The sequence below is a fragment of the Narcine bancroftii genome, chromosome 4, assembly GCF_036971445.1.
Source record: "Narcine bancroftii isolate sNarBan1 chromosome 4, sNarBan1.hap1, whole genome shotgun sequence".
NCBI lineage: Eukaryota > Metazoa > Chordata > Chondrichthyes > Torpediniformes > Narcinidae > Narcine > Narcine bancroftii.
Window position 1 is genome coordinate 318,942,377 of NC_091472.1, and position 23,328 is coordinate 318,965,704.

Below are 23,328 nucleotides of genomic sequence, written 5' to 3' on the forward strand. Positions count from 1 at the left end.
CAACCTTGTATAAAGGCTCCAACACCTTAACCACTCACCAGAAAGCCTGGGTCATCGTACAGGATGACCTTCAAGTTTATTGTGAATAAAAATCTTTTGTTCTGTAACTCCAGTCTTTTGAGTTATTGAGTGCACACTCCCAAAGCCTAGATTTGTTGTATGTTGAGTCAGATTCTTATTTTGGAATGAGGGACATATATAAAATGGGAGTAAAGAATCAGTTGCAGATAAGATTCATCATTTAATATTACAAAGCGTTAAATGATGTATAATGGAGCTGTGGAGTAGATGAACGGAGTTATTTTCAAGCTATTCTATGCAAGGGCAGGATGGGGAGCTGTTGTAATATCTCCGAGAGGCTTGGCCTCATTGAAGCTACAGGAATCTCCCGGCAAACTGGCCTCTTGTTACATAAGAGCCCCAGAGATCAGTAGGCAGCTGCTTCAAATTTGCATGGGAGGGGTTTGTGTCAATAATTGGTCCCAGCTCTGAAAGGCGCACAGCAAGTAGTGCAACAGGAAATTTGAAGTGGCAGAGCTCAGGCCCTCCCAGTTGTAGACCTCAGAGAAGCCTGCAGTCAGGTTCAAAGACAGTTCTTTCTGTGTTTGACCCTCAGCCAGTAGGAAGCTGAGGCTGCGAGAAGTGGGCAGCTTGAAGCAGAGAGATTTATTCTCTTTCCTTGCCACAACCCTTCTGAGGCAGTATCGAGAGGTGAGTTCTTATATGTGTGTGTGTAGGGCACTTTTCTTCCTCAGAGTAAGTTGTGGAGTTCATTCAGCCTTGTTAAACTCCTGGCAGTGGGGAATCGGCTTTTTAGTCCAACACATGTTCTCTGAAAAATTACATTGGACCACAGAGGAAAAGATTGCATTTCAAGTAAACTTCTCAAGGGCAGTGAATGTATATAAAAAAAATCTGAGTGAAGTGACTGCAGGCAGCTTTAATTTAAATACACAACAGTATTGTTACAGCATTTAACATTCATTGGAGCCTTCAAGGGTTTGGAAAGTTATTTCACACTTAATTCCTACAACTTCTGGTGGTCTGTGATTCTTTTAAAGGCTTTATTTCTCCAGCGTGCTAGTTACAGCCATTTAGTCCACCGCATGACCCTTGTGTCGAGTAGCATGCAGTTTGCCAGCTGTTAAGTGGGAAGATTCTCACTGGGACAGAGCATTCTATTTTTCACCTGATCTGTCCTGTCTGAGTGATAAGTGGAATTGCTGTTTAAGAGTGCAGCTGTGTGTGTGTGTGTTGGGGAAAATAATCTGTGTTTCAGCCCATAGAATACCAAATGAGACCATTCTTCCCATTTAATCTGTGCCAGCTCTTTTGCAGAACAATCGGGTTCTTGCCATTCCATTCAGTGTTTTTAACATAATGATTGTCTCTGTGGTTGCTGTTCTGGATAAAGAAGGTTAATGTTGTTGGCCATGTGCACCATGGAAATGGTTTGCAAGAATCTAAGCCCTGCTGGCTTCAGATAGAAATCAAAGCCAATAAGCAGAGCTTCACATATTAGAGGATTATGGCGGTGCTGCTGGTGTGGACCAGTGGGGTGCAGAGATGCAGCACTCCTGTGGGGTCCAGCCACCCAATTGACTGCCTCAACTCCATATGGGCTTTGAATGGCCTGTTGAGTGAGCTGATGGTGGTTTTATTTGAAATCCTGTGACCGCAGGGGTTGCAGACTCTGGGGAAGTGGAGGACTGGAACAGGGCACTAGAGGATGGGAAGATCACCCTATCTCCCCCCCCCCCCCCCTCCAGTCTGAGACATTGATGCGGAGGAAACAATGGTAGCAGACCAGTGAGGGGCTCTGCAGCTGAGGGACCGGTGCATGTGGCTGGTGACTCGAGTAGTGGAACCTGCAGAAACTGTGGACAGCTAGAGACTGGCACAAACTGGTTGGAGGGTTACCAAGTTTCGGAACCAGGATGCGAGGGAGTATAGAGGGCACTGAAGGGTTCCTGACCATGACGAGGTTCAGATCTGGAGCTTGGGTTGCCAATGGCTTGGACTGGATCCTGTGTGGCTGTGGAATCGCTGGGAGCAAATCTGTGGACATTCTGAGGGGCTCTCTTTTGCTTCTCTTTCTCTGGCTGTAAGAGTCGCTTCAGGCAATTTCTGCCAATGGCAAATCTGCCTTGCAATAGGATAAAAGAAATTTCACGTAATATAACACTGTTTTATTACTGTGATAATAAATTGAATCTTGAATCTAAAACAAACACGATGCTGGAGAAGCTCAGCAGGTCAAACATTATTACTCTGTAGCAAAGATAAAGATTCAGAACTAAAGAGCCCCTTCATTGTGTATGAAATAATGTAGGGAGGCACCCAAACAGAATGATTGGGGGGGGAGGGGACAGGGGCGGAGTACAGTACCAAAGGTAGGAGGTAATAGGTGGAGAAGGAGGGAGAGCTCACCAGTAAACAGGGGGAGGAGAGAAGGCACTGTGAATGGAGAGGGAAGGGGTGGAGAGCTGCAGGAAAGAAGATGGGGAAGGGAGGGAGGACAGGGAGTGGGCCAGCAGAAACTGGAGAAGTTGATGTTAGTGCTATCCGGTTGGAGAGTGCCCAGACAGAAAATTACATCTTACTCCGCGCATTTACAGGTGGTCTTGGTGGGATAGTATGTGAGGCCATGGACAGACATGTCTGCGTAGGAGTGGGATGCAGTGTTGAAATGGTTGGCCACTGGGAGATCCCTGTCACTGATGTGGATGTGTTGAAGGAGCGAAGCGATCTCCTTAGTGTGAGTCCAGTCTCTCCGATGTACATTGGTTCTGTATCTTTTATCTTTGCTATATAAAGTCCACTGTTTGACCTGCTGAGTTTCTCTAGCACCATATTTTTACTTTCTTGTCATTAAAATAATGGCGTGCATTGGGCCAGATCATCTCTGTGCTTGCCTGATCGAGATGAAGAGGGTTAACATTGCTGGCCATGTGTACCTGCTACCATGGAAATGGTTCAGAAAACTATTTGTTCTGTTAGCTTTAGACACAAATCAAAGCCAATCAGCAGACCTTCATATTGTGCGAAAAAAAAGAGAGAGCTGGGAAACTGCTTTAATTATTTTTAAATAATGTCATGTGATGTGCAAACAGACCAGTCCTTGCAGACCATCCAGTACCCAAACATATAGCACAGTACAGGCCTTTTGGTCTGCAGTGTTGGGTCGAGCTATGCAAACCTACTCCTCATCAGTCGAATCCTTCCCACCCTCGTAGCCCAAACCATAAGAAAGAGGCAGCAAGGGTGGAGTTCCTATCCCGGCAACGGTAGTGCAGAAACAGGAGAGTGGGGAGCAGAGACACAGAACTCTTCCGCAGAGTCCTATTGCCCTGTTCGGATGATGACTGCTCCAATATGTGCTTTAAAGAACTGTTAAAGGAGCTGACATCAGGTGTTTTTTAAAAAAAATCCTGTGCCCAGGGAGGTCTGCGTCCAAGAGCGGTACCCGTGCTAGGCAGCAGACCGTGAGGGGTTGCAGACTCCAGGGGAGAACTGGACCAGTGCAGGGCATCGGAAATAGGGAAAACAAACCGCATTGAGTCAGAGAAGCCTGCGAGATGACCCTGCAGGATGGTGACCTCAGCCGCAGGCCTGAAAGGGGCTCAGCGGCTGAAGGACGACACACACAGGCTGCAGTCAGTTGGCGACTTCTGGCCAAAGGACTCTCACAAGCTGAGGGGTGTAGGCGACTCATACAGGCTATGGGCCGCTGGAGGCCGGCTCATGGGAACCAGGAATCAGAACTAGGATTTGAGATGGATCTGAGGGCTCCTGAAGGGCCTTGTGTGCTGAAGACTTACTGATCATATCAGTTTTGGACCTGGTACTCAGGCTGGCAATAATTTGAGCAGAGGTTTGTGTGGCTTCAGGAATGCTGGAAGTGAATCCACAGACTCAGTCTTGAAAGGGCTGTCTCTTGTTGCAAAGAGCATCGGTTAATGCCTTACTACAGACAAAAGTTGGTCTATTATATATGCATATTACATTCTTGTGTATTATTACATAACAATATTAGGAACCTTGAAAAGGAACCTTAAACCTTCATTGTTCTTGCATTAGACTAATCCAGTGGTTTTCAAACCTTTCCTTTCCATTCACGTACCACTTTAAGAAATCCCTATGCCATAGGAGCTTTGTGATTAGTAAGGGATTGCTTAAGGTGGGATACGAGTGGGGGTAGAAAGGTTGCGAATCACTGCTCTAGATCCAATTGTTACTGAAATATTTTGCTTGAGAAAAATTGTCATTGACGCATCTCCTTTGGAGACATGAAACCGTGCACATAACGAGTCAATTGGATACGATTAAAACAGTGGTTTTCAAACTTTTTTTTCACCCACATGCCACCTTAAGCAATTCCTCACTAATCACAGAACACCTATGGCATAGGGATTACTTAAAGTGGTACGTGAGTGGAAAGAAAAAGTTTGAAAACCACTGATCTAATCCGACAGTAATTTTGTTTCATTTTCCCTGTATTCTCTTTAACTTCCCCCTAATTCTAACCACTCACCTGGGACAAGTCAAGGATGGCCAGTCAGCTTACCAATCACTCTTTGGATTGTGGAAGAAACCATTGCCATGATTGGGGAGAATGTTGAAAGAAAGTCTGCAGATGTTGGGGTCGAGAAAGTCAGCAGGTCACACGGAATCCATAGGAAGTGAAGGGTAACCAAAGCTTCAGACCTGGGCCCTTCGTCAGGTAAGCATTGAGTTAAGACTGAACCAGATGAAGATTGGGGGCATCAGCTCTACAAACTGCACCATTTTATTGCTGCCACAATAAAATGTCTAAATTATTTCATGCTCAATTAATTTGAAAATAATGGCTGAAAAAATGTAACTTTTGCACCCCTGTTGCAGTGAAGATCCATTGCAGAAGACCTGGCCAGGGATATCACTGGAGAGCTTGTTTTCTCCTGTGTAATTCTGGGCAATCACAGCAATACCAAGCTGCAAACGTGGATCAGGTATCAAGTCCAGCAAAAGATGAACTGGCATTGTCCCAATTTTAGGTGGAGCAGATGTGGCACCTCCTTGATCAGTTGCCATATTGTTGATTAGTAGAACAGACTCAAGGGGCTGAATGGCCTACTCCTATTTCTTGTACTGTTGAATAGGTTAGTGCAGTGATTCCCATCACAATGGCATTGCTTCCCCTAGTGTTTATTTAATTGCATTCTGAAATCTGCCATTGTTTAAAAATCTAGCACCAAATCAATGTCTTCCTAGTCCCAACTATTTCAAGATTTCTGAGGGTTTCCCATCTCACTTTACAAAAAAAAAAAAAAAAAAATTTTGGCCAATCATCTTAACAGCTCACACTTTAACAATGAAAATTTTGCTTCCTGAACATTTTTGGGTGCATTTTATGGATTTTGAATAATTGATGTTGAAAATCACCTTAAAACTTTCTTACCATGTAAGAGAGAGAGGGGGGAGGGAGCGAGAGGGAGGAGAGAGGGGGGGAAGAGAGTGAGAGAGGGGGGGAAGAGAGTGAGAGAGAGGGGGAAGAGAGTGAGAGAGGGGGGGAAGAGAGTGAGAGAGGGGGGGAAGAGAGTGAGAGAGGGGGGGAAGAGAGTGAGAGAGGGGGGGAAGAGAGTGAGAGAGGGGGGGAAGAGAGTGAGAGAGGGGGGAAGAGAGTGAGAGAGGGGGGAAGAGAGTGAGAGAGGGGGGGAAGAGAGTGAGAGAGGGGGGGAAGAGAGTGAGAGAGGGGGGGAAGAGAGTGAGAGAGGGGGGGAAGAGAGTGAGAGAGGGGGGGAAGAGAGTGAGAGAGGGGGGAAGAGAGTGAGAGAGGGGGGGAAGAGAGTGAGAGAGGGGGGAAGAGAGTGAGAGAGGGGGGGAAGAGAGTGAGAGAGGGGGGGAAGAGAGTGAGAGAGGGGGGGAAGAGAGTGAGAGAGGGGGGGAAGAGAGTGAGAGAGGGGGGGAAGAGAGTGAGAGAGGGGGGGAAGAGAGTGAGAGAGGGGGGGAAGAGAGTGAGAGAGGGGGGGAAGAGAGTGAGAGAGGGGGGGAAGAGAGTGAGAGAGGGGGGGAAGAGAGTGAGAGAGGGGGGGAAGAGAGTGAGAGAGGGGGGGAAGAGAGTGAGAGAGGGGGGGAAGAGAGTGAGAGAGGGGGGGAAGAGAGTGAGAGAGGGGGGGAAGAGAGTGAGAGAGGGGGGGAAGAGAGTGAGAGAGGGGGGGAAGAGAGTGAGAGAGGGGGGGAAGAGAGTGAGAGAGGGGGGGAAGAGAGTGAGAGAGGGGGGGAAGAGAGTGAGAGGGGGGGAAGAGAGTGAGAGAGGGGGGGAAGAGAGTGAGAGAGGGGGGAAGAGAGTGAGAGAGGGGGGGAAGAGAGTGAGAGAGGGGGGGAAGAGAGTGAGAGAGGGGGGGAAGAGAGTGAGAGAGGGGGGGAAGAGAGTGAGAGAGGGGGGGAAGAGAGTGAGAGAGGGGGGGAAGAGAGTGAGAGAGGGGGGGAAGAGAGTGAGAGAGGGGGGGAAGAGAGTGAGAGAGGGGGGGAAGAGAGTGAGAGAGGGGGGGAAGAGAGAGAGAGGGGGGGAAGAGAGAGAGAGAGGGGGGGAAGATGAGAGAGAGGGGGGGAAGAGAGTGAGAGAGGGGGGGAAGAGAGTGAGAGAGGGGGGGAAGAGAGTGAGAGAGGGGGGGAAGAGAGTGAGAGAGGGGGGGAAGAGAGTGAGAGAGGGGGGGAAGAGAGTGAGAGAGGGGGGGGAAGAGAGTGAGAGAGGGGGGGAAGAGAGTGAGAGAGGGGGGGAAGAGAGTGAGAGAGGGGGGGAAGAGAGTGAGAGAGGGGGGGAAGAGAGTGAGAGAGGGGGGGAAGAGAGTGAGAGAGGGGGGGAAGAGAGTGAGAGAGGGGGGGAAGAGAGTGAGAGAGGGGGGGAAGAGAGTGAGAGAGGGGGGGAAGAGAGTGAGAGAGGGGGGGAAGAGAGTGAGAGAGGGGGGGAAGAGAGTGAGAGAGGGGGGGAAGAGAGTGAGAGAGGGGGGGAAGAGAGTGAGAGAGGGGGGGAAGAGAGTGAGAGAGGGGGGGAAGAGAGTGAGAGAGGGGGGGAAGAGAGTGAGAGAGGGGGGGAAGAGAGTGAGAGAGGGGGGGAAGAGAGTGAGAGAGGGGGGGAAGAGAGTGAGAGAGGGGGGGAAGAGAGTGAGAGAGGGGGGGAAGAGAGTGAGAGAGGGGGGGAAGAGAGTGAGAGAGGGGGGGAAGAGAGTGAGAGAGGGGGGGAAGAGAGTGAGAGAGGGGGGGAAGAGAGTGAGAGAGGGGGGGAAGAGAGTGAGAGAGGGGGGGAAGAGAGTGAGAGAGGGGGGGAAGAGAGTGAGAGAGGGGGGGAAGAGAGTGAGAGAGGGGGGGAAGAGAGTGAGAGAGGGGGGGAAGAGAGTGAGAGAGGGGGGGAAGAGAGTGAGAGAGGGGGGGAAGAGAGTGAGAGAGGGGGGGAAGAGAGTGAGAGAGGGGGGGAAGAGAGTGAGAGAGGGGGGGAAGAGAGTGAGAGAGGGGGGGAAGAGAGTGAGAGAGGGGGGGAAGAGAGTGAGAGAGGGGGGGAAGAGAGTGAGAGAGGGGGGGAAGAGAGTGAGAGAGGGGGGGAAGAGAGTGAGAGAGGGGGGGAAGAGAGTGAGAGAGGGGGGGAAGAGAGTGAGAGAGGGGGGGAAGAGAGTGAGAGAGGGGGGGAAGAGAGTGAGAGAGGGGGGGAAGAGAGTGAGAGAGGGGGGGAAGAGAGTGAGAGAGGGGGGGAAGAGAGTGAGAGAGGGGGGGAAGAGAGTGAGAGAGGGGGGGAAGAGAGTGAGAGAGGGGGGGAAGAGAGTGAGAGAGGGGGGGAAGAGAGTGAGAGAGGGGGGGAAGAGAGTGAGAGAGGGGGGGAAGAGAGTGAGAGAGGGGGGGAAGAGAGTGAGAGAGGGGGGGAAGAGAGTGAGAGAGGGGGGAAGAGAGTGAGAGAGGGGGGAAGAGGTGAGAGAGGGGGGGAAGAGAGTGAGAGAGGGGGGGAAGAGAGTGAGAGAGGGGGGGAAGAGAGTGAGAGAGGGGGGGAAGAGAGTGAGAGAGGGGGGGAAGAGAGTGAGAGAGGGGGGGAAGAGAGTGAGAGAGGGGGGGAAGAGAGTGAGAGAGGGGGGGAAGAGAGTGAGAGAGGGGGGGAAGAGAGTGAGAGAGGGGGGAAGAGAGTGAGAGAGGGGGGGAAGAGAGTGAGAGAGGGGGGGAAGAGAGTGAGAGAGGGGGGGAAGAGAGTGAGAGAGGGGGGAAGAGAGTGAGAGAGGGGGGAAGAGAGTGAGAGAGGGGGGGAAGAGAGTGAGAGAGGGGGGGAAGAGAGTGAGAGAGGGGGGGAAGAGAGTGAGAGAGGGGGGGAAGAGAGTGAGAGAGGGGGGAAGAGAGTGAGAGAGGGGGGGAAGAGAGTGAGAGAGGGGGGGAAGAGAGTGAGAGAGGGGGGGAAGAGAGTGAGAGAGGGGGGAAGAGAGTGAGAGAGGGGGGGAAGAGAGTGAGAGAGGGGGGGAAGAGAGTGAGAGAGGGGGGGAAGAGAGTGAGAGAGGGGGGAAGAGAGTGAGAGAGGGGGGAAGAGAGTGAGAGAGGGGGGGAAGAGAGTGAGAGAGGGGGGGAAGAGAGTGAGAGAGGGGGGGAAGAGAGTGAGAGAGGGGGGAAGAGAGTGAGAGAGGGGGGGAAGAGAGTGAGAGAGGGGGGAAGAGAGTGAGAGAGGGGGGGAAGAGAGTGAGAGAGGGGGGAAGAGAGTGAGAGAGGGGGGGAAGAGAGTGAGAGAGGGGGGGAAGAGAGTGAGAGAGGGGGGAAGAGAGTGAGAGAGGGGGGGAAGAGAGTGAGAGAGGGGGGGAAGAGAGTGAGAGAGGGGGGGAAGAGAGTGAGAGAGGGGGGGAAGAGAGTGAGAGAGGGGGGGAAGAGAGTGAGAGAGGGGGGAAGAGAGTGAGAGAGGGGGGGAAGAGAGTGAGAGAGGGGGGGAAGAGAGTGAGAGAGGGGGGGAAGAGAGTGAGAGAGGGGGGGAAGAGAGTGAGAGAGGGGGGGAAGAGAGTGAGAGAGGGGGGGAAGAGAGTGAGAGAGGGGGGGAAGAGAGTGAGAGAGGGGGGAAGAGAGTGAGAGAGGGGGGGAAGAGAGTGAGAGAGGGGGGGAAGAGAGTGAGAGAGGGGGGGCTGGCGGCAGGGGTGTGCGTGGATTATGTGGTGCCGCATAGAGGGGTGGCCAGCGGGGCTGGGGTCGATGTATGCTGGTCAAATTGGGTGGGTGGAGGGGGGGTCATGTTCATCTCCTAAGGCTGAAGTGGGCCCCTGGTGGTCAAGGAGGCCCTTTGTGCCCCATAGCTGCATGGGGACAGGGATGTATGCCTGGTCATTATTGTCCTGGGTTGGAGGGTGGTGTGGTGTGGTAGGTGCTCCTGCTGCTGCCGGGTCCCTGGTTGAGATGGTGTCCTCCCTGCCACTGCTGAACCTAACGCAAGCGTAGTTATGGTTTGCATGAAGGGCTTCGGCCTTGTGTGTCCATACATGCTTACACAGAAGCACCGGTCCCAGGGACGTGAGCCATGCTGGAAGTGACATTCCAGTCGCTGACCTCCTGGGGAATGAGAACAGGCGTTCATGAGGGGTCTCGTTGGTAGCCGTGCACAGCAGCGACTGAATGGCATGGAGCGCCTTGGGCAGGGTTGGGCAGGACGTCCTGCCAGTACTCAATGCCCCACCCTTTTTGACCTGAGAGCCAGGAGGACTGCCTTCCAGACCACCCCATTCTCATGTTCCACTTGCCTCTCGGGTTATAGCTTGTTGTGCAACTGGTCGCGATGCCCCTCGCTGTCAGGTACTGGCACAGATTATTGCTCATGAAACTAGACCCCCGTTTGCTGAGGATGAAGGCGGGGTAGCCAAACATGGTGAAAATCTGCCCCAAAGCCCTGATGATGGTGGCCGTGGAGGTGTCCAGACAAGGGATGGCGAAAGGGAAGCATGAGTACTTGTCCACTACCATGATGAAGTAGATGTTTCGGTTCATGGAAGGCAGGGGATCTTTGAAGTCCATGCCGAGATGCTCGAAAGGCCAAGTAGCCTTTACAATGTGGGCCTGGGGTCGGGGGTTGTGGAAGAAATGGGGTTTACACTCCGCACAGACCCGACAGGCCTCGGTCATGTCCCTGATGGTGTACGGCAGATTTTGGGACTTAACAAAATGGTACAACTGGGTGACGCCCGGATGGCAGAGGGGCTCATGCAATGCCTGCAACCTGTCGTCATGCATAGACGTGAAGGTGCAAGAGAGGGCATCAGGGGAGTTGTTAAACTTCCCGGGGCGGTACTGAATGTCATAGCTGTAGGTTGCCAGCTTGACTCTCCAGTGCAGGATCTTCTCGTTCTTTATCTTGCTCTTGTGAGTAGTGTTAAACATGAATGCCATGGCCTGCTGGCCCATGAGGCCAGTGGTGGACCGCTTCCACAATCGCCTGGGCCTCTTTTTCAATGGCGGAGTGCCCTAGCTCGGAGCCGTGGATGGTCCAGGAGAAGGCAGCGATGGGGCGTCCCCCTTGGTTGAGGGTAGCAACGAAGGCCACCTCGGTGGCATCGCTCTCCACCTGGAAGGGGGAGTCCTCAACCACAGCCTCCATTGTGGTGTCCGCGATGTCTTGCCTGATGCAGGTGAAGGCTGCCTGCGCCTCAGGTGGGAGGAGAAAAGTTGTGGCTTGGACCAGTGGGCGGAACTTGTCCAAGAAGTGAGGGACCCACTGCGAGTAATAAGAGAATAGGCCCAGGCACCTACGGAGGGCGTTTACTGTGGGGGGAGGGAGGGGTAACTCCATTAATGGGTGCATCCTTTCCAGATCTGGGCCGACAACTCCATGGGCCACGATGTACCCCAGGATGGCGAAGCAGGTGGTGCTGAACACACACTCCTCCTCGTTGTAAATGAGGTTCAGCTCTGTGGCTGTCTGGAGGAATTTTTCCAGGTTAGCATCATGGTCCTGCTAGTCACAGCCACAGATAATGACGTTATCCAGATATGGGAACGTCGCCTTCAGCTTGGCCGGTCTACCATGCGATCCATCTTCCGCTGGAAGACAGAGACCCCATTCATGACCCCAAAAGGAACCTGGTGGAACTGGTACAGGTGCTCGTCCACCTTAAAGATGGTGTAGGGGTCGTCCTTTGTGTGGATAGGGATTTGGTGATACGCCAACTTCAGTCAATCGTGGAGAAAACCCGGTTGCGGGCAATCTCATTGACCATGTCGGCGATCCTCAGCAGGGGCTAGGCATCCAGCTAGGTGTACCAATTAATGGTCTGGCAGTAATCCACGACTATCCTCTGCTTACTTCCCCCTTTGACCACCAGGATTTGGGCTCTCCAAGGGCTCTATAACGCCTTCCGCCAGGAGTCACCGCACCTCCACCTTGATGAAGTCCCTGTCTGGAGCACAATAGCGCCTACTTCTGGTGGCGATCGGCTTGCAGCCTAGTGCAAGATATGGAAAGAGCGCTGCTGGGGTGATGCACAGTGTGGAGAGGCCGCAGGTTGGCGGAGCTGGTAGGTTGGCATGGTGTGTAATGTGAGTGGAGGTTGAGGCTCCCCGAAAGCAAGGGTGACACTCTGGAGGTGGCACTGGAAATCCAGGCCCAGGAGGAGTGGTGTGCAGAGTGTGGGCATGACCAGGAGCCTGAATCCTGTGTAAGTCTCCCCTCCCACCGTTATATTAACCAAGTAGCGCCCGAGGGTACCAACAGACTTATCCTTGCTGGCGAGGGTGATCGAGCAGGTGGTCGAGTGGACCTTTAACCTTATGGAATGGGCCACACTCAGGTGAATAAAGCTCTAGGTGCTGCCACTGTCGAACAGGCACTTTGTTACCTGCCCGTTGACTCGCATGACCATCATGGAGCGCCTGAGATCGTGAGGAATGTCCCTGGTCAGCGTGGTGGCGGCCAGGACCACTCTGAGTCACTATCCGGAGGGATGGGGAATGTTGATAGGGCAGCCTGGTCATCACCCATGTTGACCACATCGACTTTGGTTGTGAGGTGCAGCGTGCAGTAGCCAATGGCCTCCCGAGGCATGGGGAGCGCCGGTAGGATGGCTTGGTCATCGCCCGTGTCGACAACATTGCCGTCAATCGCTGGGTGCGACGTGTGGCAGCTGATGGCACCCGGAGGCAAGGGGAGTGTCGGTAGGGCGGCCTGGTCATCGCCCATGTTGACCACGTTGTTCTCAACGATGTTGGGGGCCCTCCATGTCGGGTGCTCCCTGGCCCAAGATGGCGGCGGCATGTGGGGAGCTGCTGTGTGGCTGGCCTCCTTCCCCAGCCGTGTCCGCTGTGCCTGGGGAAGTGACGTCATCACGGCTGGCTGCAGTGAAGTTGTTCTGTCAGCCGGAAGTGACATCACACCATGAGCTGGAAGTGATGTCGCTGTAGTTCTCAGCGAGGGCTGGTGCAGATGCTTGGGGCACACGCTGCGACAGTTGCTGGTGGGGCCTGATGTTGCATGTTCGAAGACGGGGAAGGCGGAAGTCTTCACGGGAACAATGGTGCCACCCGGCATGCACACGTGGGGGGTGGTTCGCGGAGGAAGTAGGAAGGTCATATAGGGCCGCTGAGCTGCAGCAGGTTTCGAGAGGCACACTATTGCAAAGTGGCCTTTTTTGCCACGTCAGGAACAATACTGGTTCCTAGTTGGGCAGTTTTGGCGCGATCGTCGATCTGACCCACAGTACTTACAGGAGCGCCGGGCGCCTGCCGCAGCAACATTCTCCTCTCCAGCTCAGCCTGGGGCTGCAGCTGCAGTGTGAGAGGGCTATGAGGGAGTCTGGGGGAACCAGGAATCGAAGGTTTCGACATGCAGGGCTGCTGCTTCCAGGGTTTGGACCACTTTCACAGTCCTAGTTAGGGCATAGCCTCTGCCGGATGGCCCTCGAGTGTAGCCCTCGGATGAAGGCATCCCAGATCAGCCTCTTGACTACCTCTGCACCTACCCTGGGTTCAGCCAGACACGGTCAGGCCAGCTCTCGCAAGTGTCCCAGGTAAGACTCAGCCGACTCCCCGGGTTGCTGGGCTCAGGTGTTGAGGAGGTACCTTGCACAGACCATATTCATGGGGGGCTTGTACAAGAGAGTCTCCATTGCGCTCTTGTACGTGGAGCAGCCTTTGGTTACCTGGAAGGTGCGGGGACCCAGCTTTGACTGGAATAGGACCAACCTCTTCCGATCAGAGTCCAGGATGTTGCCCTTGTGTGCCTCGACCGCGTGCTGCCAGATCTCGAAGCATGTCTGGGCTTCCGGGTGGTGTGGGTCAACCTCTCGGCTCCCTGCACTCAGGAGTTTTTCCATGGCAGCCATGGGAAAATTTTGTGGATTAAATAGTGGAGCGCTGTTAGCCAGAATCACACACACAAGGTAAAGACTGTACAATTGGCTTTAATCCACAAAGACTTCCACAGAGCCAGGCTGGCTGTAGCTGCAGCAATTCTGAGTGAGGCCTCGGGAGGCCGGCGCAGGCTTTTAATCCCAGAGGATGATTGACACCCGACCGTGTGGGGCTTGATCCATTCAGGTCGACTGATTGACAGCCGGCCAGGTGTTGTCCTGTCCCCTCAGATTCCTGCAGGTACAGAGGTTGCCCCCAGCAATAGGCCAATGATGTACTATCACATCCTTCATGTCACAGTAGTTTATCTTAGAAATTACATGAGGAACTGGGCGTGATAGTTAAAAGTAATGGAAGGACAATAAAAGCACAACTCGAAAGCAGAGAACTGATTGCTGAACTTTTCACAATAAAACTTGGTTGGGCAACAATTTGAAAGCTGTATAGAGTTCTATTCCTAGTGTTTCTGGAAGGATGTGAATGTCTTTGAAAAGGCATGAACAAGATGTTCTAAAATAGTTTTAGGAATGAGCTTTTTTGGCTACATTTAGAATAGGTTTGATTTGTTCTCCTTTGAGCAACAAAGTTTAAGAGTAAAATCATGAGGGGGTGTCGATTGTTTAAACAGAAAACAAAACTCTTCTCAAAAATTGTTTTTGAGGACCAAGGGCACAGAATTATGAGGGGAAGGCAAGGGAATAGCTATAATGTGACACTCGAGAGACTCATCAATAGAGCTGGTCGATGATGAGGAGTGGAATACGTGGAGAATCAGGCCACAAGTGTGCAGAGACTTGGGAAGGTTGTCAGAATGGAGGAATGTGGATCACTGAGGGTGTGAATGAGAGTAATATGTACCACTCGACACTCGGCTCCCTACTTGGATATGAAGATCTGTTTAACACTATTGTTGATAATTGTTTTGTTCCTTTGGTTGAGGCAATTGTTAAGACAACTTTGGATATAAGTAGTACAAGAAAAATGCGAGAGAAATGAGATTGTGAGAAACAGCAGTACCTTCACAGATTTCGCTCGAGACAAAAATTGAGAACAAAGAACATTTATTGTACAACGGTGCAAAGTTGGGTGCTTCCCCTTACCCTGGGAATACACACACATACTGGGGCTCACCCAACTTTTATACTGTTCATTTCAGTGTAGAGGTACCCTCCCCCCCCTAACATTCTTCTGCCTCCTGGATTGGTTTGGCATTTGGTAATTCTGTCTGCCTACTTGCAGTTTCTGTAAACTTGAAAGACCATGGGGTATCCTGTCTGGGCCCCATCATGTCATTGTCCTTATTCATGAATCTGCCTTTGTTCTTATTCACACATCTCATCCCCCAGGAGTTACTAATTCTTTATGCAGAACTTGCTAATTCTTTCTATCACTAGAAGACCCTTATTCTATTACACTTGCGTAACCCTTCCTCACACTCTCATCGGACTTCATCCCTACTCAGCACTTACGTAACTTCCTCTAGTCTAGTCTTCCTTATTTCATTCACTAGTTTTACTTCCTATATTCTAGTATCTCTCACAATCCGCACTTTTTCTTTAGCTACGCTTAGTAAATTCTCAACTGGAAACTTGGTCTTTTTTCCCAGCGAGTCAGCAAACGAACTGTATTCTCAGCATCATCAGACCGAGTTTGGGAAACACATCCTTTGGGTTGTAGTGATCTGACGAAGGGTCCGTTGAATTAAACACTGCACACAAGTCATTAGGCAGGGAAGTATCACGATGGCTAAAATAACGAGTCCAACTGCTATAAGGGCTGTGTGTATCCACCTCCAGTCACCAGTAAAAAGTTCAACCGCCTGACGATTGTGACCATTCTCATCAATCGATCTCAAGAGCCAGGCGGTTTTGATAAGCTGTAGCTCGTATCTGTCATTGTTCTTCAGCCAATAAATCCAAGGCTGTCGCTGTCTGTTTGGTGATATTCATCAAAACTGCCTGGAGTCTGGTTAAACGGTTTAAATGCCAAACAGCTGTGGTACTCTGGAGTAGCTTGAGCCGTTTACAACTCGAATCCCCCTTATAGTGATGGCCTTTAGCCTTCCGAATGTATTCGTGACCCAAAGGATGATTTACAAGATGCCAAGTTGGGGGGGGGGGGCGGTTTATTGTTACCTAACCTGTGAGTAGCAGCTTGTCTGTGAGCATTAGCATATACACCCCCTTCATCCCGACTCCAGGTATAGCCCTGACTAATGTTCTGCCGACCATTTTCCCACCATCTTCTTTGTACCATATTTTTACCACTCATCTCTTTAATATCTGTAGAGGCCGGGACGCCAACCCAATCCACTCCCCTAGGGCAGGTCTGTTTCCCTGGTCCATGTTGGGATCCTGAATTAAACCATACTAAATAAGGTACCCCACTATGAATAGACTCTATACCTGTGCCCTGTCTGCATTCTAAAGGTAAACTTGTCCATTCCTCAAAGTAATTATCACCTCTGCTGCCCCTATTCCAGGAGGACTTAATACATTGTGTACAATTGGGTGGTTTCCCAAAAATTGGGAACCAGCAGAAAAAACAATACAGCAATTAATAAAAATAACATTACAGCACTTTTTCCCGGTGTAGCGTAACTTTCAGACCAGAAGGATGCGAGACTGCACGCCAGGTGGAGGGTGTATTATCAACGTCTTTAGTTTGTGGGTTAACTTGTTTAATGCGTTGTATGTGAGTCCACCCCTTTTCTTTTGTCCGCACTACAGGGTCTGTAATCAGAAGTACACAATAAGGGCCATCCCATATCGGTTTTAGTTTATGGTCTTGCCACGCTTTTACATATACCCAATCACCAGGTTTAACAGAATGAATAGGATAGTCCAGGGGTGGGTTTTGAGCTAATAAACCCTTCTGTCGTAAGTCATATAGAGAAGTTGAAAGTCCCTGTAAATATTTAGATATGTACTGGTCATTAGCCTCAGGGGTAGGGGCATCAGTGTGGAATCCCATGTAAGGAAGACCAAACATCACTTCATATGGTGAGACAGCAAGGTCCTTACGAGGAGCTGTGCGAGTCCTAATTAAAGCTAAGGGTAAGCATTTAATCCAGGAGAGGCCAGTTTCCTCATGAAGTCAAGTGAGTTGATTTTTCAGGGTCTGATTCATCCGTTCAACACAGCCTGAACTCTGGGGGTGCCATGGGGTATGTAACTGCCAATCTATTCCCAGGACTTTACACACACCCTGGAGTACCTGAGAGGTAAAATGTGTACCTCGATCTGAGTCATTGGTTTGAATAATGCCCTGACGCGAAATAACAGACTAGTAATATCCGGATAACGGTGCTAGCACGATCATTAGGGGTCGGGAAAGCCTCAACCCATCGAGTAAAATGATCCACAATCACCAGGATGTATTTATAAACCCCTATCTTAGGTAATTCCGTGAATCAATCTGTAGTCGTTGAAACGGGCGTATGGCTATATCGCGACCGCCAGGCATTACCTGGCGCATGACTTTCTTATTCACTCGCTGACCGATTGGGCACCCCCGAGTACTTTGCTTGGCTATGGTGTATATTCCCGAGCAATTAAAGGACCGTACAAAAGCCTGTGTTCCCCAATCTGTCTGCTGGTGGACCTGATCAATAATCTGATGAGCCAAGGCTTTGTTCAGTACTTGGCGTCCCTCTGCCGTCCACCACAACCCATCGGCAGTTTGATGCATTCCCTGGTCTTTTATATAAACCTCCTCTTCCTGTGAAAAGATGGGAGTCTTTTTAACCTCATGTGGGGTGGGGAGTAACAGCTGCATATCTATTCTTTTTGTGAGTGCAGCCTGTTTGGCAGCTTCATCTGCCCGTCTGTTCCCCTGTGCTTCAGGACTGTCAATAAGTTGATGGCCCCGTACATGAACTACAGCTATCTCCTCAGGTAACATAAGAGCATCTAAGGATTGAACAATTAAGTTTTCATGGATCAACTTTTGTCCTTTCCCAGTTATCATTCCCCGCTCTTTCCAAATCTTTCCAAATGTGTGCACTACACCAAAGGCATCCTTTGAGTCAGTATAGATTGTGCCCACCTTTCCCTCTAAACCCTGGAGAGCTCTACAGAGGGCATATAATTCACAGGATTGTGCCGACCAATGACCGGGAAGCCGACTGGCTTCAATCACAACTCCATCATTCCCATCCACTACACTTTCCCCGCTATAACGAATGCCATCAATGCAGCGGGAAGATCCATCAATAAACCATCTTTCACCCTCCCGTAAAGGTTTATCACTTAAATCATCTCTAATTTTTGTCTGTAAATCTACCACTTCTAAACAAACATGCTCTAACTCAGGGGTGTCAAACTCAAATTCACGGAGGGCCAAAATTAAAAATTTGGACTAAGTCGAGGACCGAACTAAATATTTATTGAAAATTTTCAACAACATCTGCATGTTTTCTCTTCTTTCAACCTGTGTAATGTTAAACTTTTTCTTATTAAAATAAATGTTTAATAATAGTTTTGGATAAACTCTTTCCAGAAACATTAACAAATGAGAAGTAAAATATTCAATAAATAATATTTCTCTATAGAGGATTTGTCAAATGTTGCTAGTGTGCTGTCGAATAGTAAAATCTGAGGGCTATTGAGAATGTGGGAGAATAACATGATTCCTGAAACAATCCAATGGGTGACTGATTGTGGGCATGAACTCTAGCAGGGTTATTTGCCATGCCCTTTTTCCATTGGTACAGATATCCTTTGATTTACACACTTTTCAAGTTTTATGCCTAATGAGCTTGTATCCAGGTGCAGGACCATTTTTAACCAGGAATATATTTATCACTGTGACATGAAACGATTGGAAGATCGTTTTATGCTGAGATTAAAGTTCATAATCCTTACTCAGGCCTGTGTGCGGGAGGGCGGGGTTTGCGGGCGATCGGGTTGGACAACAACAGTGCGGGGGCATCAGCTCTCGCTGCAGGGTGGCATCTCGGCGGATCAGCGGCCCCGTCACCGTGAGTCGCGGATCGGCCTGTGGCAGGGAGGGGGAGTGGGCAACGGTCCTGGCGAGGTCAGGCCCGAGGCCTCCAGTTCCGGGCGCTGGGAAGCGGCCTTGGCTTCCCCTGACACCAGCCAGGCCCCAAAACCAGCGTCCATGGTGAGACCCTGCAACGTAAACAGAGGAGGTGGGGGCGATTAGCGGGCTGACGCCAATGCATTCTCGGATTTGTTGTATTACTGTGCATGCGCTATACTGGCGCGGCGGCCAGCGGGCCACCTCTAATACATTTTTGAAATGATCTTGCAGGCCAAATATAATTATATCGTCGGCCAAATTTGGCCCGTGGGCCAGAGTTTGACATGTGTGGTATAGGGGTTAGGTACGACCGGATAACGGGTGAGAATGATTTTGTTTAACTCCCTCAAATCCTGCACTAATCGATAGGACCGTCTGGTTTTCAGACAGGTAAAATTGGGGTATTAAAAGGTGACATACAAGGTATGAGTATACCATCTTTCACCAATTGGTCAATTACTGGCTGCAGCCCCTTTCGGCCAGCCATAGGAATTGGATACTGTTTTCGTCTAATTACTTGGTCAGGGTCTTTCAAAGTAACTTGCAGGGGAGGAACATCTAACCCTCTTCTATTGCCTCTTTCTGCCCATACTGCAGGATTTATTAGTTCCCGATCCTCCTCTGTTAGTACATAAAATTGAACCCCGATACTTGATCCCTGTGGTCTGGTACCGATAGCCAATTGGTCCTGTAAATCCCGTCCCAACAAGCAAACTCCAGCTTGGGGAACTAGTAAAATATCCTCTGTTATTATCTTTTCTCCCATTTGTATCCTTACATTCTTTAGTATAGGGACCGTAAAATCTCTTCCTCCCACTCCCGAAACCAGCACTGTCCCTTCTGTTTTAACACCCTCGGGCTGTTGTAAGATACTAGACTGTAAGATCGCGTCTCCCTGGCTCACATTGGGCATTCCCTCTTAAAGTGTCCCTCCTTTTTACAATAATAGCGAAATAATGCTCCTGTTTCCCAATTTCTACCAGGGTCTCCATGGGGTCCCGGGGATGGTCGTTGTCCCCGGAATTCTCCTCTACCCCTGCCTCTGCTCTGGTCTCTACTTCCCCACCCCTGGCGCTCCTCCCAACGTCCAGGAGCTGGCACACACATTTCCCTGCTGTCCCTCCACAACTTCCTTGACTGCCTACATCCAAATCTTAGCCTTTCCTTTCTGTTTATCTTCAGACGTCTGGATGTATGCCCTTTGTGCGATCTGTAAAAGCTGTGCTATTCCCTGTTCATGCCAATTCTTTGTCTTTTGTAATTTCTTCCTGATATCTGGGGCTGAATTAGTAACAAAGCCCGTCAATACCAACTGTTCACCTGCTGGGGATCCTATATCCAACCCCCATACTGCTGTATGGCTGCACGCAATCTATTCAGAAATGCAGAGGGGGTCTCCTTGGGACCTTGGGGAGCCTCAAATGCCTTCTTAAAGTTCTGTCCTTTTGGAACAGATTCCTTCATTCCTTTTATTAGATTAACCCTGTACTCCTCCATTTGTGTGCGACCATCATTAGTAGTCTTATCCCAATTTGGGTTTACCAGGGGAAATTTAGCTTCTCCAGGTATCGCCTCTGGTCCCCCTTGGTGTTCCCTATCCCAGACACTAATCCCTGCCTGGCGAATCATTCCACGCTCATCCAAAGTAAACAGAGTCTTAAAGATCGATATTAATTCATCCCAGGTATATATATATTAGGTCCCAAAAATTGATCTAATTGTTCTGCACATCCCTGAGGGTCTTCTATCAGGGAGGCCATTTCCTTCTTAAAATTGCGCACCTCCGTACTAGTCAGAGGCACATTTACGAACCCGAGACCCCCCACATCCCCTCCCAAGGGAACCTCTCGTAAAGGTCTCATCCAGTTCATTTCTGGCTTATCCCCTCCTCTATGATGTTCTGAATGACCCTCATAATCAAAGTCTCCTCCCTCTCGTGTCAATTGAGGCGTTAATCTTGTACTCTGTGAGCGGGTCGTCATACCACCCCTACTTTCTTCTTCTTTCTCTAACTGTGGAGGTGGAGGGGAAGGTAAAGAAGGGTAAAGCGTAGGTGAGAGGAGGGTGATAGGAGCTGGCACAGGGGGAGCATAACGTGGAGGAAGGGAATGTAACACATCCCATCCTTGTATTTTAGCGGCAGAGGGTTCCTCATCCTTGTTCTTTCATTCCTTTTCACTCAAAATCATTTGATCAAACATTCCACTGAGCCAACAGGCTCCATATTCTCTGCTCTCGGTATTACCTCCTTGATTTTGGTAGAGCCAGATGTTCAATGCCTGACACATCCAGTCCTCGTCGGATCCGAACTTTGGCCAATATGCCGAACTCCCTTTTATTGGATTATTAACCCATTCCTGATGGCAATACCTGACCATGGTCTGTTTATCTTTCCCATGGGTTTTCCCTGCACCCCAATCAGATAACATTAATCCTAACGGACTATGTTTAGGTATCTGATCCTCCCGTCCTTCTCCAGGACTGTTTCCCTTGCTACTCACTCCCCCCATACTAGCAGGTAAATAAATTCCTCTTACCGGGATCCAGTAGCTATTCCTAGCGCGCTTCCTTAACGTCCTCCCGTCGTTTGTTCTCAATACCTCTTCTCGGATATCACTCGCTTCGTCCACTGACCAGTCACCCATCGCCCGGGAGTCCAGCTGAATTAGCCGGGGTACACCTACCCCTGTCGTCGGGCACTCTGTCAGTGGAGGGAGTGGGATCCCGGACGAGCCCCCAATTGTGAGAAACAGCAGTACCTTCACAGATTTCGCTCGAGACAAAAATTGAGAACAAAGAACATTTATTGTACAACAGTGCAAAGTTGGGTGCTTCCCCTTACCCTGGGAATACACACACGTACTGGGGCTCTCCCAACTTTTATACAGTTCATTTCAGTGTAGAGATACCCTCCCCCCCCCCCCCAACATTGGATTGGTTTGGCATTTGGTAATTCTGTCTGTCTACGTGCAGTTTCTGTAAACTTGAAAGACCATGGGGTATCCTGTCTGGGCCCCATCATGTCATTGTCCTTATTCAAGAATCTGCCTTTGTCCTTATTCACACATCTCATCCCCCAGGAGTTACTAATTCTTTATGCAGAACTTGCTAATTCTTTCTATCACTAGAAGACCCTTATTCTATTACACTTGCGTAACCCTTCCTCACACTCTTATCGGACTTCATCCCTACTCAGCACTTACTTAACTTCCTCTAGTCTAGTCTAGTCTTCCTTATTTCATTCATACTAACTTTACTTCCTATATTCTATTATCTCTCACAAGATCAAAGATGGAATATCAATCTTTCAGTTCTTGAATAAAATAACAGTCATTTAAAGTCTTCCTTTGGGATTTGAAGCTGACTTAAAAAAAAACCTCCAAAAATAATTCTGCAAAAATTTGCTTCTTTGTATCGTTTATTTTGAGTTGAGCATTTAAACGGGCAGTTCCTAGTTCTGTGGTTTATGATGTAAAAGCTTCATGTTTTGCAAACACAAACCTTGGAACCCATACAGAGTAATTTGCACCAATGTGTATTTTCAATCGCCCCAGAAGGCAGCCAACATCATAAAGGACTTTTGTCATAACCTCTTCTCAATGCCACCTTCAAGTGGAATGTCCACAAAGCTGAGGACCAGCACTTCTCGGCTCAAGAACTCTTTCCTTCCAATTACTATCAGGCTTTTGAACCTCCCCTTGTTACACTGATCAGAGACTGCTCCAACAACACCAAAAAGGGATGGTCTGGACGATTGTTGGCCACTGTTTTTCCCCCATATGGTAATTGAATAGATGCTCTACCTATTTTTGTATTTATTATCCTTTTAATTTAATGTATATTTTTGTAGATTTGTTTTTAAATGAAGTACCTGTTCAGCTGCAGCAAGTAAGACTTTGCTGCGTATGTACATTGTACAATGTATATGATAATAAACTCATTATTATCGCATTTCCAACGCAGAAGTGCTCTTCGCTTTGGGGGAAATGCTTTCAGCGTTGATTGCAAAATGTGGGCTCCTATCTCTTTTCACATAAGGAAATGACTTCTCTCTCTATTGTGTTTTGGAATTAATTGTTGGGTCATGCTAAGGCAGTCGAGGAATGTTGCATCTGTGCTGTACCTTCAACAGATGCTCATTGTGAATTCTTCAGCTCTACCTGAAACTCAGTCATAGCAAAAAGAATTTGGGTTTGGTACTTTATTGGCTTAGATCAGTGAAAATCTATATTTTGATCTAAATTAATTGTCTATTATCAAATGTGATACAGTGAAAAGCTTGGTTTTGCATGTCATCCAGGCTTGCCACCCTCTACATAGTACATCAGGTAGTGTGATTGAAGTCAAAACACAACGCTGGAGAAACGAATCCGGTAAAGCAGTGTACTTTATGTCGCAAAGATGTGGGTACATAAACCAATGATTCAGGCTTGAACCCCTCATTAAGATATCAAGATATGAGCAAGATGTAGGCATGCACCCAAACAAAAGGGTGAGGGGCAGGGGGAGGAGCCCAGACACGCAGGTAATGGGTGAATAAGGGCACCCCAGTAAACAAGGAAAATGTGGATAGCTTGAATGGAAGGGGGTGGAGAACTGGAGGAAAGGAGACAGAGGGATGGAGAAAAGGGGGGGAGAACAGAGGGTAGGTTAGTAGAATCCAGAGAAGTTCATGTTAATCCCATCTGGTTGGAGAGTGCTGAGATGGAAAGTTACCGTTGCTCATCCTTTACAGGTGGTCTTGGTTTGACAGTACTGTCCATGAGACCTGTTAATGCAGGAATGGGATGCAGAATTGAAATGATTGGCCACTGGGAGATCCCTGTCACCGATGCCTACAGAGCGAAGGTGCTCAGTGAGGTGATCTCCCAGCCTCCTCGATAATAAGGCTGCAATGGGAGCACCACCTGCTGTAGGTGACTCCTGTGGAAGCACAAGTAAGTGTTGCATCGCTTGGAA

At 49.6% G+C, this 23,328-nt stretch overlaps 1 protein-coding gene across 10 annotated transcripts in view; it reads left to right on the forward strand.

Annotated features, from left to right (window-relative positions):
- The first annotated feature begins 488 nt into the window (after positions 1-488).
- The window catches only part of LOC138762331 (glycophorin-C-like), a 118,946-nt gene continuing 96,106 nt past the window's right edge, over positions 489-23,328 (forward strand). For 2 of the 10 annotated variants that reach the window (XR_011356892.1, XR_011356900.1), the window contains exon 1: positions 495-711. Coding sequence is in view for 1 of the 10 variants with exons in the window: in XM_069936104.1 (XP_069792205.1) it covers positions 11,459-11,495 (37 nt within the window). In the remaining 9 variants the exon portion in view is untranslated. Of the gene's footprint in view, positions 712-4,544; positions 4,724-11,303; positions 11,496-23,328 lie in introns of all 10 variants that reach the window. The other 8 variants (XR_011356893.1, XR_011356894.1, XR_011356897.1 and 5 more) reach the window with 7 other exon arrangements.